Below are 18,081 nucleotides of genomic sequence, written 5' to 3'. Positions count from 1 at the left end.
CCTCCAACATGACACCCACAGACCCCCAGCTTCCACCACACCTCCAACATGACACCCACAGCCCCCCAGCTTCCACCACACCTCCAACATGACACCCACAGCCCCCCAGCTTCCACCACACCTCCAACATGACACCCACAGACCCCCAACATCCACCACACCTCCAATATGATACCCACAGCCCCCCAGCTTCCACCACACCTCCAATGTGACACCCACAGCCCCCCAGCTTCCACCACACCTCCAACATGACACCCACAGCCCCACCCAGCATCAACCAAAGCTCCAACATGACACCCACAGTCTTTCAACATCCACCACACCTCCAAGATGATGCAGCCCCCAACACCCCCCAGGCCCAATGGCCCCATAATGCAGATCCCCATCATGTCTCATTTCCATTCTGCCCAGAATGTTCCATGAAGTTCTGCTGAGCCTAGAGTTGCCCTAAGCCTTGTCCACACTATCCCAGGCTGGTGGAGTGGGGTGGGCTGTTGCACCTCATTTCCCTCACGAGCCTGCTCTGATCCCCGCCCCCCACCTCCAGCTGATCCGGGACTGTAACAGTAACGCACAGAGGATGCGCAGGACGGAAGAGCTCATCTACCTCAGCCAGAGAATCGCCTTTGAGTGCAGAGTGAGTGCACAGGCCGCCCCGTGATCACCCCATCCCTGAACCACCCCCATCCTGACACCATACCTTCTGGGGACTCACCCCCTCCTGAGATCACCCCCCATCCTGTGAACACACCTCCCAGGACTCACCCCATCCTGAGGTCACTGCCTCCTGGGATTCATCCCATGCCGTGAGCACCTTGTGTTCCGCTATCACTGGTCAGCACACACTTGCTGTCACTAGCAGCGGTGTCAACCTCCATCCCAGAGCCGCTGCTGTTGGGGCACTTCAACATCACAGGGACCCTAGAGGGCAGACTAGACTAGACCTGCTCCACAGGGTTTCCGAGGAGGCTGGACATCTGCACAGGAGCAGACAGCCTCACCTCTGTTTCCTGGAGCAGCTGGTGGCTTAGAACCACCAGCCTTGTGGTTAGCAGCCCAGTGCTCGCTTGCCCCAGTGCAGCAGCAGGGCTCCTTTGTCTGCCTCTGGATCACCCACCCATATGCCCACTCCTGCCTCCAGGGAGCTCTACTGACTGCAGAAAGGATGGCAAAGGGCTGGGTAACTGTCCGAGCCCCTAGCAAACCTCAGGCCAGTGCTGGTCAGCGTGGTCATCAGGAAGCTGGGGAGGCCCTGTGAGAAAGGACAGGGCAACCCCAGGGCTGTGGCTATGGGTGGGAAGAGATGAAGGACCCTACCCCCCTTGGTGCCATGCACCATTTTGTTCAAGTCACTGTCCCAAGCAAAGCACAACCGAACACGGAGCCCAGCAGGGAGCCAGACTGGTCTCCCTGCTCCAGGTCCTGCTCAGAGCAAAGAGCGAAGCCCGAACGCAGCTCCCCAGAACCCGCTCCTTGTGCTCACGCACCTGGGGGTCCACAATGTTCATCCACTTAGCTCCGAAGACACAGGTCACATGCTCCCCTCTCACCCATGCCCCTGACCCCACATGGCCCCTGTCCCAGGATGCACCACAGGGCCACCCCGTTTGCCTGGCCGGTGGCCCTCACACATAGAGGACAGTGGGGAAGAGGGCCTCCTGAGCGGGAGGGGTGGATGAGGAGGTGGCCAGCATGGGCCCCTCTGTAACCCTTCCTACCTCTCCCCGCCCCCAGATCTTCCCTCTGATCTCCCAGTCCCGTTGGCTGGTGAAGAGTGGGGAGCTGACAGCCCTCGACTTTGGCATGACCCCAGGGCCACGGAGGAAGCTGAACACGCGACCCATCCACCTGCACCTCTTCAATGACTGCCTACTGCTGTCCAGGCCTCGAGAGTCAGTGATGCGGGGGACTGGGGGTGGGTGGGGCGAAGGGTGCAGAGGCCAGGGCCCCAGATATAGGAAGCCCAATGAGAAAGGTGGTCCCCCTCGGAGCATGGATTCCGTGTTTTAGGCCCAGACGCCTCAGATTCCTGTACCTCAGCTCAGATAGTCACCAGGGCCCAGGGCTGGCTCAGGCCACCAGCCTGGCCTCTCAGGCAGCCCTTAGAGATGCTGTCAGGTTGGTGCTAGTCCCCCATGCACATGTGTTCCACTGTGGTGAGGTCGAGGATCAGCCAGATCCCAGGAGGCATGTGTCCCCATGTGGTGAGACCCAGGTCCATCAGATGCACGTGTGTACATGTGTCCCTGAGTGGTGAGACCCAGGGTCAAGCAGACCCCATGCATGTCGCGAGGCCTGCCTGATGAGGGCTGCCCAGGACACAGAAAGCTGTGTCACTGTGAAGCACGTATTCACATGGGGACAGAGTTTGAACTCTCGTGCGTGTGGCCGAGATGGACCCAGAAAAGGGAGTATGCATACCCAGTCCCTGGCCTCCCGTTTGTGGGGCCAGGGCCGCGGAGTGCAGAAAAGGCAAGGCTGGCACCACTCCAGGCTCTGGCCCTCAGCTCTAAAGCAGATGAGGGCAGGATCTGGACTCGAACTCAGATCACCAGACCCTTCTCTGGGTGGGCTAGAACTGCTAACTCCATGGTCAGCACCACCGGGGCACCTTGGAGAGACCATGGGGCTGCTATGGCCTGAGCTCCTGGCCCTGTGGGTGCCCCTCCCTCGGCTCACGTGGGGACCGAGTGCACAGGCACTGTGGGTGCAGAGGTGTGGGGTGGGCTCGGGGTCCAGGGCTGATGAGAGCACCTGTCCTTGCAGGGGCGGCCGGTTCCTGGTATTCGATCATGCGCCCTTCTCCGAGGTCCGAGGGGAGAAGTGTGAAATGAAGCTGCACGGTGCACACAAGAATCTCTTCCGGCTCTTCCTGCGCCATGGCTCACAGGGTGCCCAGGGCCCCCAGGCCGAGTTCCTCTTCAGCACCGAGACCCAGTGAGAGGGGACGCTGGGTGGAGCATGGGCACTGGGGTGGGTGGGGAGCCTGGCAGAGGCCAGATTCTGGGCCCAGGGCACTGGACACTCCAGCCCCAAGATGAGGCCCCCACGGAAAGGATCAACCCCAAGACGAGGCATGGCCAGTGCACCCCAGGGAGTCACCATAGAGAGACCAGAGTTAAGACCTGGCATGGCTGCTTCCCGGTGAGGATTTGGCGGGGCTGCTGGAGCTGGTGCCCTGTAGGTGTAGGGCTGAGGTGGGGTGAGAGGCATCTACAGGGTGTGTGGGGAGCAGATGCTCACACACACAGGATGATTGCCAGGTTACCCTGAGATGTCACTGTGTGTAGCTGGGTCCCAGATCTAATCCAGATGGCAGTGGGCGCTGAGCACCCGTTCCAGTGCCTCGGGGGTGTCTAAGTATAGACGCGAGCCTTGTACCCCACCCACTCCCCCACCGGGGGTGAGCTCTGCCTGTGGGTCCCTGACAACCGGCCGTCCTTCCACATGGGGTCAGTGTGCAGAGTGGCCAGCAGGAGCCTGGGAGAGAGAAGCGGAGACTCACAGCCACCCAGAGCTCAAGGGGTGAAGGGATCGGCATGTTTTAGCTGCAGCCCAACACTAGGGCTGGTGACCCCACTGGGGGTCCTTGGGGTCAGAGCTGGTTCTCCAGTCTCTTCTTCCAGTCACCTACGGGGGACGCCACTTTTAACCTGATCAGCGGTGTCCGTGTATTCCCTCTGCATGCCCTGCCCACTCCTCTACGGATGTGGAAGTGGATGGCAGTGCTCATCTGAGCCATGGAATCATAGTTTTCTTTAAAATATACAAGCAGCAAAGTCAGGGCTGGGTCGTTCTCTCCAAACAGCAGATGACCAGAGCTCAGCCTTGTCACCCTTCTGAGCAAGCCCCACGTCCCTGGCCTGGACACGGGCCCGGCCCTGTCTCACTGGACTCTTGTGTTCCAGGAGTGAGAAGCTGCGGTGGATCTCGGCCCTGGCCTCGCCGCGAGAGGAGCTGGACCTGCTGGAGTGTCACGGTGAGTGAGGGACCGGGCCGGCTCCACACAGGTCCTGGCACTCACAGGGTTCCCATCTCCGTCTCCATGGCCATGCCACCCTGCTCTGCTGACTGCCTCCTCACGGGTCCTTGAACCGAGGCCCCTGAGGTTGGCCGCGCTTCTGCCTGGTCTTGGCAGAAGGTTGGGGTTCAAACCCTCCCGGTGACGTAGAACGGCCAGGCTATCCAACCCCATAACTGTGACAACCAAGACACTTGCCCCTGGCCAGGGGTCAGGCGGCTGGGGTTCTGATCTTCCTGTGCCCGAGTTGTTGGCACAGGAAGAGAAGAGGCCTTTGACCGCCGGGGTTGGCAAAGGCCACTGAAAGCCCCGCAGGCTGACAGACGGGACTGACCTCTGTCTGGGGAGAAGTGCAGCCAGCGTGCTCTCCAGAGGCCAGGATGGTGCGCCCTGGTCTCCCGTGCTTCGGACGTGTTGTCAGGAGACACCGGTCCCTGGAGAAGGTCAACGTGCTTTGTCAAATAAAGGGACAGAGACAAGGAGGAGGACCTTCGACGAGACGGACTGACCCAGCGGCTACCATGGGCTCAAACAGAAGGATGGTGGTGAGGGCGGCCCACGAAGAGCGCTATGGGCCAGGGCCGGCTCAGCGGCACCCAACGGCAACAACTACCAGGGGCACAGGAAGTGCCCTAGCTCCCTCCTGGGCAGGAGACCGTTAGGTCCCAGGCCGCAGGCATGCAGGGCAGCGACTGTGCCTGGGCCTGTGTGCTCCCCAGAAGGTATCTCCCAGCCACAGCCTTCAGCCTGGAGGTCTCGGGGCAGTGCTCCAGGGGACACTGACCCAGCCTTGGGCTGAGTTCATAAAGATTCCCGAGGGTGAGGATGGACGGATGGCATCCTTCCCTTTCAAGCTGCCCGTGGGCGGCAGATGGACAAGTTGCTAATGAGGGGATTTCCTAGGGAGCCAGCCCAGGGCTGCAGTGGGAAGGAGGTGGCCCAGGGTTCCCGAGCTGCAGCTGCTGGTGCAGGCTCCCTGCTGAGGAGGAGCCAGGAGCACCAGGCCCAGGCAGGGCAGGGCTGACTGGCCCCAGGGGATAGGCACTGGGCCAGGCGACTTGTGCCCGACAGTCCAGCCGTGTGGGGAGCCAGCGTCACGTCAGCAGCACTGGACATGGGCTCAGAGGGCAGCCTGCCCAGGAAACTCCTACACTGAGCCTATGGCAATGCTGGACCGTTCACGTCCAGGGGAGGGGAGATTTCCCAAATGCTGCTCATTGCTCACAAGTCTCCCACCCGAGCCCCAGCCACTCCCAACCTGCGCCATCCTCTCCCCCAGACTCCCCCCAGGTGCAGTGTCTGCGCACCTACAAGGCCCGGGAGAACGATGAGCTGGCGCTGGAGAAGGCCGACGTGGTGATGGTGACGCAGCAGAGCAGTGATGGTGAGGGGGCACGGGACAGGAACAGTGACGGTTTGAGGGCACAGGCAGGGCCAGTCTCAGGCAGGAAAGGACAGGGGCAGTGATGGCTCAGGGGGGCAAGTGGGGACAGGGCAGTGATAGTGAGGGACTCAGGGGCAGGGCTGGGCCCCGGGGGCGGGTAGGGTGGTAGAGAGCACAGATAGAAGGGCTGGGGTGACAGCAGGCATGAGGGTGCAGTAGGCTCTGTGAGGGCGGACCAGGCATGGGCAGTGGAGAGGACCAGGTCCAGTGGTGTGGGCAGAACACTGGGGAGGGCCCGGCAAGGCAGTACAAGCAGGAAAGATGGGAGGTGTGGATGGACGTGGCTAGCCCCAAAGGCCTTGCTCAGAGGTTGGACGTTGGACCCCACCCCACCCCCATACACACACCTTGGGTTTCAGAGACCCAGGTGGCCTCACCCTGCTACTCCGCTCTTCACCCACAGGCTGGCTGGAGGGTGTCCGGCTGTCAGACGGGGAGCGGGGCTGGTTCCCACTGAAGCAGGTTGACTTCATCCGGAGCCCCGAGGTCCGAGCCCGGAACCTGCAGGAAGCACATCGAGTCAAGATTGCCCGGCTGCAGCTGGTGGAGTAGACCTAATGTGGCAGTCAGTGCCCAGATCCAGCGTACCAGGCCTGCCTCTCCTGGCCCAACCAGCCCACCAGCCTGCCACCTCTCTGTGCCCGTACCTCGCCTGCCAGACCCTGCCACACCTAGTGTGCCGGCATGCCTGGGGTGGTCAGTGCCCAGACCCAGGCTGCCAGGCCACCTCCTCTCTTTGCCGGGTTCCATCCTGCCAGGTCTTGCTACTCTGTGCCTGTACCCCACCTGCCTCTCTGTGCCCAGTGCTGGGAACTTTACATGGGACTCCGGGACCCCTTATGGCAGGAAATGGACTGGGGAGGGGTGCTGAACTGAGGAAGGGCTCCTCTACTGTCCTCGCTGTACTGAAGGGACGGTGTCTTCCCCAAAGCGTGGGGATAGCTGTGTGTGGGATGTGGTCTGACCTCAAGCTGAGAGGTGAGGGCATCTGTAATAGTCTGTGTGTGGTTGGAGCTCTTAGCGGGGGTACAGGGTTGCCTTGTCCTAAGAAATATGGCACTTCTGTGTGTGCTTCCTTCTGACCCCACAGCCCTGAGTGGGAGCAGCCCCTGGGCCCTCTGAGCTCCGGGCTCTGGAGGTCTGGCTTTGAATCCTGAGCATTGGAGCAGCATCTCCCTGCACTGTGGCCTCAGGGCCTGTGGGTCTTTTCTCTCCAGGCTGAGCCCAGGCGACCACCAAGGCCCCACTGAGCTCCAAGGGCAGCCTCGCCGTAGGGACAGGCTCTAGGCCCTCCTCACCGCCCAGCCGTGGGCTCCCACCAACCTGCATTAGAAACTGCCCTGGTGGTCAGAAAGACTCCCACACCTGCTGTCCCCTTGGGTGTCTGTCAATCGCTGCACTCCCTGAGGGTCCCGGGGACTGGGGTTGCTGATGTAGCTCACTAAAGTGCCTGTGAGAAGGCTTGAACTTCCCACCCTTGGGTTGACAGCAAGCTTCAGCTGTCACCCGGGTACCCAGTGTTCCATGGCTCTGGGCGAGGGCATGTCCCTGGATGCCCGCTGCAGGGGAGGGGGTTCCTGGATGTGGCACTTTTGTCCAGAGTGTGGTAACTCCCACCCAGTCACACAAATGAGCTGCAGAGAACTGGGCCAACTGGGCCACTGGGTCATTCCACTGGGCATCAAATGAGCCATCAGAGAAGCGGGGACAGAGGCTGCCACAGCCATCAGGAGAGAAGGGCCAGGAGTCTGAGAGTCCTGAGTGCTGGATGGACATGGTGGTGGCCCTGGAGGCCACAGCATGGGGGCTGTGGGGCGGGGCAGTGGCAGGAGTAGTAAGGCCCATGACCTTTGGGCGGCAGACTGCCTCTCAGAACAGGCCTCCCTTTGGACATCTGTCCTTTGGAAAGGGGGCTTTGGGACACTGGCTTGAGCAAGGGGGAGGCGGAGGACTGTGCTTCCAAGAGGCAGGGTCCCACAGAGAGATGTGGCTGCCAGCGCGGCGGAGAAGAGATGCCGCAGACAGAAGCTCTGTGCTTATTGTTGTTCGATCCTGACTTGTAACCTGTTAACTCGCCCGAATAAACGCCGTGCGCATGAGAACTGCCCGTGAGTCCTGCGTGGCCATTCCCGTAGAGACTGAACCCAGCAGAGAAGTCAGGTGTAGTGGGAGGGACGGTTGGCGTCAGGGTACAGGAGGGAGGGGGCAAGCCTGACCCTCGCCTCCTGGGCCTCGTCCTTGGGAAATGAGGACGTGGCATTTCCTTGTCCCGTGTACAGCTGGAGGAGGCTGGACATGAGTGTGTTTAGAAAAAGAGGCAGATGTCAGAGCACAGATTCCTGGGTGGATGAGTCCGTCCGAGCAGCCGGGCGAGGTGGAGAAGAACGCAGCATCGGGATTGAAAGACGACTTGTGAACCCTGGGGGTGCACCGGACACCACCTGGTTCCTGAAAGCCAGGAGGACCCGAAGCCCTTGCCGAGGACAGAAGACCCTCGTGTGGATCACGACTCAGTGCAAGAAGGCCAAGTTCCTCCCTGCTCGCCAGAGACTGTTTCCCGGTCATGTACGCCTTAGCATTCTCTCCTCACGGGGCCTTTGCCAGCAGAGGGTCCATCTGAATGCGGTCCCCTGGCCCTCACGCAACTCTCCGTCCCTCACTGTCATCCAGTCAATACCGACTCTCATCCCCCACAGGACGTGAAGCGTGAGCAGTCTCAGAAACCCACAGGGACAGTCCTTCCCTGTCCTCCAGGGGTCGCTCTGCTGGGAATTGACTCAGTGACAGTGGGTTTGGTTTTGATTCTCACCCAAGGACGGAGCCGCCCTGGGTGTTTCTGAGACGGTCACGCTTTACCGGCGTGAAGGTGGAGTGGGGGTGAAGGTGGAGAAAGCACAAAAGCCCAGAAGACCTGGGACAGGCTGGTCTAGGGTTTTATTCTCCAACACCAAACGCAATGTCATCCAGTTGATTCCAACTCACCGCGACCCTGAGACAGGGTAGAATTGCCCCTGGATTTCGGAGACTAACTCTTTAGGGGAGTAGAAAGCCTCCTCCTTCTCCTGTGTAGAAGCTGGTGGTTTCGAAATGCTGGCCTTTCGGATCACTTCCCAATGCATAAGTGCTATGCCACCAGGGCCCACACAACAGGAACCAGGCTGTCTGTCAAACTGGACAACCACGGGTCAGCCCATGACCGTCTCCCGCTCACGCTGCTCTTACGAGAACTCAACGTGGAACTATGGTGCAGTTTCCTGCAAGGGTTGAGGCTAAGCCTATCAACTTCGTCGGATGGCAAACTGGAATGCTGTGACAAGAGCATCTAATTGCTTGTGTGTGTGTGTCTTCTGCACAAGGCCTCTGTAAAAGGAAGGGTGTTACTCTGAGGATGAAGGTGTACCTGACCCAACCCTGGTATTGTCCATCTCCTTCTCTTAGGCATGTGAAAGTTGGACACTGAATAAGGAAGACCACAATGCTTTTGAATTGTGGTGCCAGGAGTGAATATTGAAAGTACCACGGACTACCCAGAGAACAAATAGATAAATCTTGGATGAAGTATGGCCATAAAGATTCTTGGCAATGAGCATGGTGAGACTTCATACCACAAACTTTGGACAGGTTGTCGAGAGGGTACCAGGCCCTGGAAAAGGACGTCATGCCGGCAAAGTGGAGTATCGGGACAGAAGAGGAAGGCCCTTGGCGAGATGCAGTGACACGGTGGCTGCAACGCGGGGCAGCCATGCAACGTGAGAGCAGTCGTGAGGATGGTGAGGGACCGTGAGGTGCTCCATTCTGCTGTCTGTGGGGTGGCCGTGAGTCGGAATCAACTCGATGGCCCCTAATGACAGCCTCCGTGATTAAGACGGGCGTAAAGGACTGCTAGGACTCGGGACGGACTGACTGACAGTGGGTTTGGTTTGAGTTTGTAATACTCCTTCGCGGGCTGGTGCTGCTAAACTATCTGTGGTTCAGAGGCACCTAACGCAATCAGCATGCCAACTGCCTCCGTTTCCTGCACAGACTGGCTGGTGGCCGTAGTGTTCCAGACCCAGCGCTTATCCACCTCGCGCGCTCGGAGGCTGCGCACCACGGAGATGCTGGTCGTTGGGTGCTGTTGCACCAGCTTTGACCCAGAGGGACCTTGGTACAGCAGAAGGAAGTGACCTTCACAGTCATTCCTGTGTTTGAGTCCATTGTTGCAGCCACGGAATCCGTCCATCTCACGGGGGTCTTCCTCCTTTATGATGACCCTCTACTTCACCAAACATGCCCTTCTCTAAAGACGGGTTCCTCCTGATAACTGGTCCAGAGTACTTGAGATGAAGCCCCCCTATCGTCAGTTCTAAGGGGGCTTCTGACTTCTTCTAAGACAGATAGTGCTGGACGTTCTGGCAGTCCACGGGGTAGCCCACGTTCTCCACCCGCACCGTCGTCAGAGAAAGGCATCACCTCTCCTCCAGTCTCCCTGATGCATTGCCTGGCGTGTGCACGAATAGGAAGCCATTGAAAATACCGTGGCCGGCACCAGGAACACGGGAGGTGCCAAAGTGACGCCTTTGCTCTTGAACCCAATGGAGACATTGAAGACGACTTTTGCAGCAGGTGTGCCTGATGCAATACTCCATTTGATCGTCTGGCTGTTGTTGCCATGGAAACCCATTGTGGGTCCGAGTAAAATGCAACCCTTGGGAACGTAAGCATTTTCTCCATTTTTCAGGCTGTGGCATATGGGTGCAGTTGTGAGGGCTTTTGTTGACTCAGTGTTGAGTTGTAATCCCCACGCTGGGCTGTCATCTTTGATTTTTCCGCGGCCATGTGTGTGTGTGTGTGTGTGTGTGTGTGTGTGTGTGATCTTCTTGTGCGTACGTGAGGTGGTGGACCAGCCCTCTTCCGATGCTGATGCCACTTGCTCCTGCCTCGAGTCCGGTTTCTGGAGTCATTTGCCCAGCACGTAGATTCAATGAGGGCGGTGTCAGGATGCAGCCCCGACGCACCGCTCCTGACTTTAAACCATGTTGCATCCCCTTAAGCAGCCTTGATGGCACAGTGGTCACTCGTTGGGCTGCTAACCACAAGGTCAGCAGTTTGAGACCACCAGCCACTCTGCAGGAGAAAGAGGAGGCTGTCTACTCCCATAAGGAGGCACAGTCTCAAACCCACGGGGGCAGTTCAACCTGCTCTGCAGGGTCACCCTGAGTCAAAATCCGCCCAATGACAGTGAGGTCTGTTTGTTTTTAAGTAGTCCCTTGCTCTGCTCCGATGACGGGCTCTGGGTCGGGACGCAGGTTCCGGAGGAGCACAAAGCCGTGTTCTGGAATTCCCAGTCCTCTCCCGGCCATCCACGGTGCCTTACGAGCAAGTGGCGCGATGCCTTTGCAAGCCCATCGTTTCACAGGAGTGAACTTCCTTCTCCCGTCCGTCCGTCCGTCTCCGCCAAGACCCGCTCGACACCTGTGGGCATTGTCTCCTCCTCTGGCAGCTCCCGTCGGCGTGCTGCTGCGACCGTGCTTGACCATCTTCAGCGTCATGTCCCTGTCATCTAGCACTGCTGATACTGCCTGCTCCTGACTGCGTTGTCTGTGTTCATCTGGGTCGGCGAGAGAAGCAGATTCATTGACGCTCACGTAGGTGTCCGAAAGAGCTTTATATCAAGGACTAATTGTATATTGAGAAAATGCCCCAGCCCAGGCCATAGCAAGTCTATAAGTCCTGTATTAGCCCGTATGTCCGATACTAGTCTGTGAATTACTCCTCAGACTCACGCAGCTATGGAACGATGCTGCATGCAGGAAGATCACAGGCTGGTGGGTGGTGGAAGCATCTTAGCACTGGCCCGGGTCTCCCCGCAGCTCCTCCAGCTCTCCGAATGTCTCAAGAACAGGAAAGTGAAACAGAGAGAGAGAGAAAGTTCCCAGAATCCTCAGGAGAAGGCCACGCCCACAAGGAGGCATCATCAAGCTGTGGCCTGATTGACAGGCAAGACTCCATCCCTACACTTTTTCATCAAGTTGACAGGAAACTATGTAACTGCCACCCTGTCTGATCCCCTCTCTCTGGGCACAAATGTGGATCTCGTCTGGTCAGCAGGGATCCAGGGTGTCCCTCACATGTAGGGTTGACGACCCATGCCCATGGGGGTGCACTTCAGCAGTAACACATCCCTCGTTTTTTCTCCCCCAGGTATGAGAAAGCATGCATTTTGTTCCCCTGTAGCCTTTAGGATAGAAGTTGTCTCGAGTTCTTGGGTCTAAATAGGTGACCCTCCTGTCCTAGCTCAAAGGAGCCCTGCGGTGCAGTGGTTACGAGTGGGGCTGCTAACCACAAGGTCAGCAGCTCAAAACCACCAGCTGCTTGGTGGGAGAAAGAGGAGGCTGTCTACTCCCATCAAGATTGCACAGCCTGTTGCTGGAACCGTGTATGGATTGTCCGGGTTTCGTGTGTGTGTCAAATGACTGGAGAGTCTGTATCAGAAATCTGGGCTTTGGGTATGAAATAAGCAGATTTTTAGGTAATATGCTTTTCTTTTAATTCAACGACAACAAAGAGTTAACAGTCTCAGAACCCCACAGAGACAGTTCCACCCTGTCCTCTAGGGTCACTATGCCTGGGAATCGACTCAGGGGCAGTGTGTTTGATTTTGATCCGCACTCATGCAGCCTTGGGGTGCTGTCTAGTAAGCGTTGGACTGCCCACTGCAGGGTCAGCAGTTCAAACTCTGGCTGCTCTGAGGGAGAAAGATGAGGCTGTCTGCTCCTGTAAGGGCTTACAGACTGAAGGCCTAAAGGGGAACGTACGAGGCTCCATGGCTTCTAGCTCACACACTTTATAGGGGCTTGATTCCTGGGGAAATCCTATGATCTTTTTATTCCACCACCATCCCCCCCCACCCAAAAAAACCACACAAACAACTTTAGGAAGCCCCCACACACTGATTAATCTCTGGAGTAAATCCAAACCTCTTCTCAGCCTCTCCCGGCTCCCCACTGCCGCCTGGACTTCTGTCCTCTGAGTAAACACCATACCCGGGCTTGATCCCTTTGTGGCCAGTGGCCTCAGAGTCACGTCACTTGCAGACGTGACTCAAGAGCTCACAGTGGTGCCCAGCAGTGGTGTCTGCCAGCTGAGCAGGTGGTGCAAAGGTTACCAGCCAAGCGGCCTCCGGAGACAATGCCCAGCACAGTCCAGCCCCTGGAGTTCTTGCCCGATGCTAAGCAGTCTGTGTCTGTGGCCCACCCCCTTTAAGAAGTAGCCTCCGAGTGGACATTGTCCCAAGAAGCGGAAGAGCCGGTGTCTGTGTGGGCAGTGCAGACTGCACACCCGGCAGGCAGAGGGGCAAGGGCGGCACCCAGCAGGTGGTCATGCTTGGGGTGGTGGAGCCAGAGGGAGGGAGGAGGGGGTGTCTGCTGTAGGGCTGCCTGGCCTATTAGTCACTGCCTAAGGGCAGAGCTGGCCACAGGGAGGGGAGGGACTGACCTTCACATTCCTGGGAGCTCTCCCGGCAGGTCCAAACCTTTAGACAGGTTATTACCTCTGCACAATGCAAGACAGACGTGAGCTCGGGGAGCCGACCATTCTATCAGCCCCTGGGGGACCATGTCCCAGCCCCTTATCAGCACAGAAAGGAGAGCTGTGGCCCCTCTAGGGACTGAGCCTGGCCCGGCAGGAGTGTGCCTGTGTATGAGAGTGTTGCGAGTGCATCTGCAGGTGTGTGTTTCCGTGTATGAGTATCTGCATGGGGCATGTGTGTATGGGTGAGAGTAATGTGTTATATCTGTTTCTGTGTCCACGTGTATATCTATGGGCGTGTGCATCTGCATGGTATGTTTGTAGGTATCTCTGTGTGTATGTGTGTGTCTGCATGGAGGTGTGTGTGTGTGTGGGAATGTGTGTTTCTGTGGGTGATTGGTGTTGCATAGATGTGTTTTGTGTAGTGTACATGTGTGTGTGTGGTATGAATAGTGTATGTTAAGGAGGTGTGGTCTGTGCGGGTATGTGGTGTAGTGTCATGTGTGCAGTGTGTATAGTATATGTTGGGGAGGTGTGTGGGTATGTGGTGTAGTGTGTGTGTGGTGTGTATAGTGTGTGTTGAGGAGGTGTGGCATGGTCTCTGTATGAGATGGGTATGTGAGAGGCTTCAGAAATTGCATGGGAAAATTCCATCCCCCCCCCCCACACACACACACACTTACTCCTTCATGTTGCTCTTTTCTTAGCTTGAAGGCCCCTCCTGTGTGTGTGCAAGCACATCATGTCTTCTGTGTGGTAGATGTGGTGTCTGCATATGTGTGTGTTGTGTGGTGTATGTATCTGAGTGTGTGGGAGTATGTGTGGTGTCCGTGTAACGGCGTGAGGAAGGCTTGGGGCATGGGTGTGGTGGGAGGGAGGGGAGGAGTCAGTGCAGGGAAGGGGGAGGGGCACAGGTGGAGGCTTGGAGTGGAAGGAGACGGGAACTGTCTAAGCAGTGGTGGGTGCTGTCCCAGGAGGGAGCCCACCTGCTCTCCAGAAAGTCCGCTCTGGGACGAGGCTGTGGCAGGGAGCTACTTGAGGGCACATGACCCTGGCAGTGAGATTAAGAGAAACAAAAATGAAAGCCACCCAGCGGGGACCCAGAGCACAGCATGCACGCCTGGACCTGGACACCAGGGCGTGGTGTGCTGGGCAGGGACCCAGACAGGAGCTGGACGCCAGGGTGTGGGTCTGCTGGGCACCTGACTCAGCCTGGCCTCCTCCCACCAGCCCACACACCCAAGTGGTTCTACAGTGTGGCTCTTCTCCCCCACCCACCTCCTACCTCCTTCATCCCCACCTTGACCGCCCCCCCCAGTCTGCTCCCCAAATTCTCCTGGGGGAGTGGTCTCACTGACCAGCTTCTCATGCCCCCCCCCATCTTCTCATTGCCCTCCAGAGCCTGAGTGTCCCAGAGAGATAAAAATAGAGGACACAGACACACCAGCATATTACAGGGAGACAGACACAGGCATGCATGTGACAGATACAGGGACACAGAGACACATGTGCATGAGACAGAGAGCCAGGGAGGCAGAGAGACACACACATGCATGGGACAGAGGCAGGGACACAGAGACACACAGGCATGCTTGGGACAGAGAGCCCACACTTCCCGGGGAGTTTCACAGAGTGTGTGGGAAAATGGGATTGAAAGAGAAAGATTTTCCCAGGAGCTGTGTGAAGGCCCAGGTATCACAAGTGGTCTGCAGGTGGCCAGCTACCCATCGCCCACAACATCTGCAGGGTCTGACTTCGTCAAAAGATCGCCAGGCAGGCCTTCCTTCTGCAGTGCCTCTGTGTGAACTCCAGCCACTATGCTCTGCCGTGGGGTCGCCTTCCTGGGCTGGGAGCTAATGGCCTGGTCTTTCTCCCTGGGAGATGCCTTCCTGCAGCCTGAAACTAACCTGCTGAGCCACCAGGACCCTTCCACCAGCCAGGACCCTGGCCAAGGCAGCCTGGCGAAGATTGCCACCTGGTGGACGGCCTCTGGAAGCGCAAGCCGGAACCCCAAACCCCACACGTCCTCCAAGGCTGCAAATCTGTATGGATGCAGACAGCCTCCTCTTGCTCCCCCAGAGCGGCCAAAGGACTTGAATGGCTGACCTTCAGTCTAACCGCCCAACTCGTAGGCAGGGTTGTGTGGTTTGTTTTCCCCCCCCAACAGTTATACTGGTGTATATAATTCACCCTTCATGCTATTCAATAGTTGGATCACGTCGACAAGCGTGCACCATCGCTGCCACCATCGGTTTCCGAACACTCTTCTTTCCTGGACTCCTTGTTATTAGCTCCCCACTCCCACCCCCAGCTTCCCCTGGCATACCCCTAAGGACCCATTAATCCACTTACCGTCTCCATAGATTGACCTATCCTGGATTTCACATCCAGAAAAGCACGTTTTCAAAAACCCTAGCAACCATTAAAGGATGAAAACCTCAATCAAAAGAAAGCAGAAAGTCTGAAAACCACAGCAAATTTAAAGTGGATCATAAAGGAGATAATGGGATAAGGTGCGGTTCACGTAACCGCACCTGCAGCAATCCACTTTCCATTGCATTCTGCAGGTGAGCGAGCGTCACACACTGCTCACATCCCTGGTTCGTGGTCAGAGGGGCTCACCAGAGGCTTACTCCGCGTGTATTTCCCCTTCACGTAAAACAGCCAACAAACCTGGAACAGCCTTAAGATGGGTCACAGGGGAGATCAAATGGGAAGATAATACATGTTTTACCTAATCGACTACAATTCTATCTCATATCAAAACGATTCCCATCCTTAAACTGCGGTCAGAGGGGAGTCACTGAAAATTTCATCCATGTGTGGACTTTGAAAATATATCCTCCTGCAAACCAGTTGTCCACAATTTAAGCTCTGATACCATTCCCTCTTTCACATTTGGATTTTATTATTTACAAACCTCGGATCACACAGGCTGGTGTGCTTCTTCCATGTGGCCTTAGTTGATGCCTCTCTTAGACAGCTGCTTGTTTGATAACAGGTCTTTAAGACCTCAGATGCTATTCTTTCTAATAACTGAACACCATCTAGTTTCTTCAGACTTTGCTATAGCACCCATATTTTCAGTGATCTCTTCATGAGGGCAAATACCAAGCAGGGACATGTCATAAACACTAATTGTTCTTAGATTGGGGCTATAATTACATAAGTGCATGCCCAAAATCCATTCGTAGATCTATGACTTATGTCTCTGGTTCACTGTAGAGACATCATTATAATCTTATGATAGAAAGCATGATAAATCATCTCCTCCTGGGGCATACGGTAACTCTACTGATAGTGTCATTCACTTAACCAATGGTGGCAAATTTAAAATACCTCTGAGAAGTGGCAATTACAAGTATAGACGCTGGCTTTTCCAGATTGCGGTACATGAATTACGGACTTGTATGGATGTGTGCCTAAGTGACTGGACAGTATTAACTTGAGCCATGGGCCTGGTGCAGCGACATCGGGGCCATCTGCTGTTGGAGAACATCATCCATCATCCCCTTGGGGCATCACTCCCACTGCCATCAGTCAATGCTGCCTCTTGGCGGCAACCCCACAGGACAGAGCAGAAGTGCCCGTGAGTCTTGGAGACCATAACTCTTCACGGGAGTAGAAAGCCTCATCTTTCTCCGAAGGAGCCGGCTGGCAGTTTCAAACTGGTGACCTTGCAGTTAGCAGCCCAACTCGTAACCAGCACACATTGAGAGTGTCATTAGTTTACCCAACAGTAAAACTTTACCCAATAGTGAAACTTTCAGTAGTACAGGCCATAGTGGTGGGTCGGGGTAAGGATGCAGAAGAGCAGGGTTTGAGTCCCGGCCATGGCACGTCCATGCAGCCACCCAGGCTGGAAGCAGAGGTCGGTGTGTGGCTCAGACACAGAACAAGGGTCAGCGAAGCATCCCGACAGAGACAGACGAGGAAGAAAGGCCCTGTGCTCTATAGCTGAAAAACAGCCAATGAAACCCTGTGGGTCACCACAGCCCAGGCCACCTTTCCCTCCACAGGCACCAGGTGGCCAAGAGCCGGCGAGAAGGCAGTAGGCCTTGGGCAGGAGGGGACTTGGGAGCCGGGGGCCTGTATGTGCCTCTAAGCAGCTTTGACGGAGAGTCCTGGTCTCTCAATGCCAGCCCGTGGTGTTTCAGTGTTTCCCCCCCTGGGGGTACAGGCGGGTCAGGACGGGGCTGTCACTGGCACATCGCTGCCCTATGGGGGGCAGACAAGGCCTTGTGCTTCTTCAAGTCTCACAGCCTTCATAGCCCACGGGGCAACCCTGCCCTGCCCTGTCCTGCAGGGTCACTGTGGGTCAATCACCCGGAAGGCCTTGGGCGGGTCTTTTGGCTATTGATGCACCCACCGTTCAAGGACCACCAGCCGCTTTCAGGAGGAAACGAGCCTGTCTGCTCCCACACAGAGTAGACTCTGGAAACCTTCATGTGGGGTCACTTTGTGTCAAAGCTACCCACAGCCGTGGGAGCCCAGATGGTGCGGTGAGTCAGGGCTTGGTCAGAGGTTCAAACCCAGCAGTCGCGGAGGGAGAGAGGAGGCTGCCTGCTCCCGGGAGATGGACAGTCTGTAGAAGCCTCCAGAGAGTCGCAACTAACCCAGCGCCCTGCCAGTGAATCCATGCCGGCTCACAGCGACTCTGCAGGGCAGCGTAGAACTGCCTCTGTGGGTTTCCGAGAGGGCGAGTCCCCAAGGGAGAAATCCTCCCCTTTCTCTCTACCTATCCATCTAAAAAAAAAGCCCGAGTGCCTCTGCGGTCAGGGGCTGGCTATGAGATAAAGGTCTAGCTGTTCAAAGCCACTAGCTGCCCCACAGGCTAAGAGATGAGGCAGTCTGTAAGTTTCCTGCCTTGGAAACCCTTGAGTCCGTTCTCCTGTGTTCCTGCAGGGTCACTGTGACGCGGAATCAACCACACAATGGGTGGGCATTTGGAGAGGGGCCACGGGCTAAGGAGTGCTGGTGGAACAGTGGGAAAGTGCCCAGCAGGCAGTCGGCTTCCATCACCCCCACCAGCCTCAGACATCATTGGGTAGCTCTGCCCACCCTGCAGGGCCGCTGTGAGGGGACCCCCTGGGCAGTGGCCAGAGCC

At 57.0% G+C, this 18,081-nt stretch overlaps 1 protein-coding gene across 1 annotated transcript in view; it reads left to right on the top strand.

Moving 5' to 3' along the window:
• Positions 1 to 7,572, top strand: part of ARHGEF5 (Rho guanine nucleotide exchange factor 5) — an 18,103-nt gene extending 10,531 nt beyond the window's left edge. The window contains exons 6-11 of the mRNA XM_013007551.2: positions 473 to 637; positions 1,735 to 1,892; positions 2,767 to 2,937; positions 3,909 to 3,979; positions 5,301 to 5,405; positions 5,869 to 7,572. Coding sequence (XP_012863005.2) covers positions 473 to 637; positions 1,735 to 1,892; positions 2,767 to 2,937; positions 3,909 to 3,979; positions 5,301 to 5,405; positions 5,869 to 6,017 — 819 coding nt within the window. The 3' untranslated portion in view covers positions 6,018 to 7,572. The remainder of the gene's footprint in view (positions 1 to 472; positions 638 to 1,734; positions 1,893 to 2,766; positions 2,938 to 3,908; positions 3,980 to 5,300; positions 5,406 to 5,868) is intronic.
• The last annotated feature ends 10,509 nt before the right edge of the window (positions 7,573 to 18,081 follow it).

The sequence above is a fragment of the Echinops telfairi genome, unplaced genomic scaffold (genome assembly GCF_000313985.2).
Source record: "Echinops telfairi isolate 266 unplaced genomic scaffold, ASM31398v2 ScPeMD7_23;HRSCAF=83, whole genome shotgun sequence".
Taxonomy (NCBI): Eukaryota; Metazoa; Chordata; class Mammalia; order Afrosoricida; family Tenrecidae; genus Echinops; species Echinops telfairi.
This window is presented reverse-complemented; position numbering and strand designations above follow the sequence as displayed.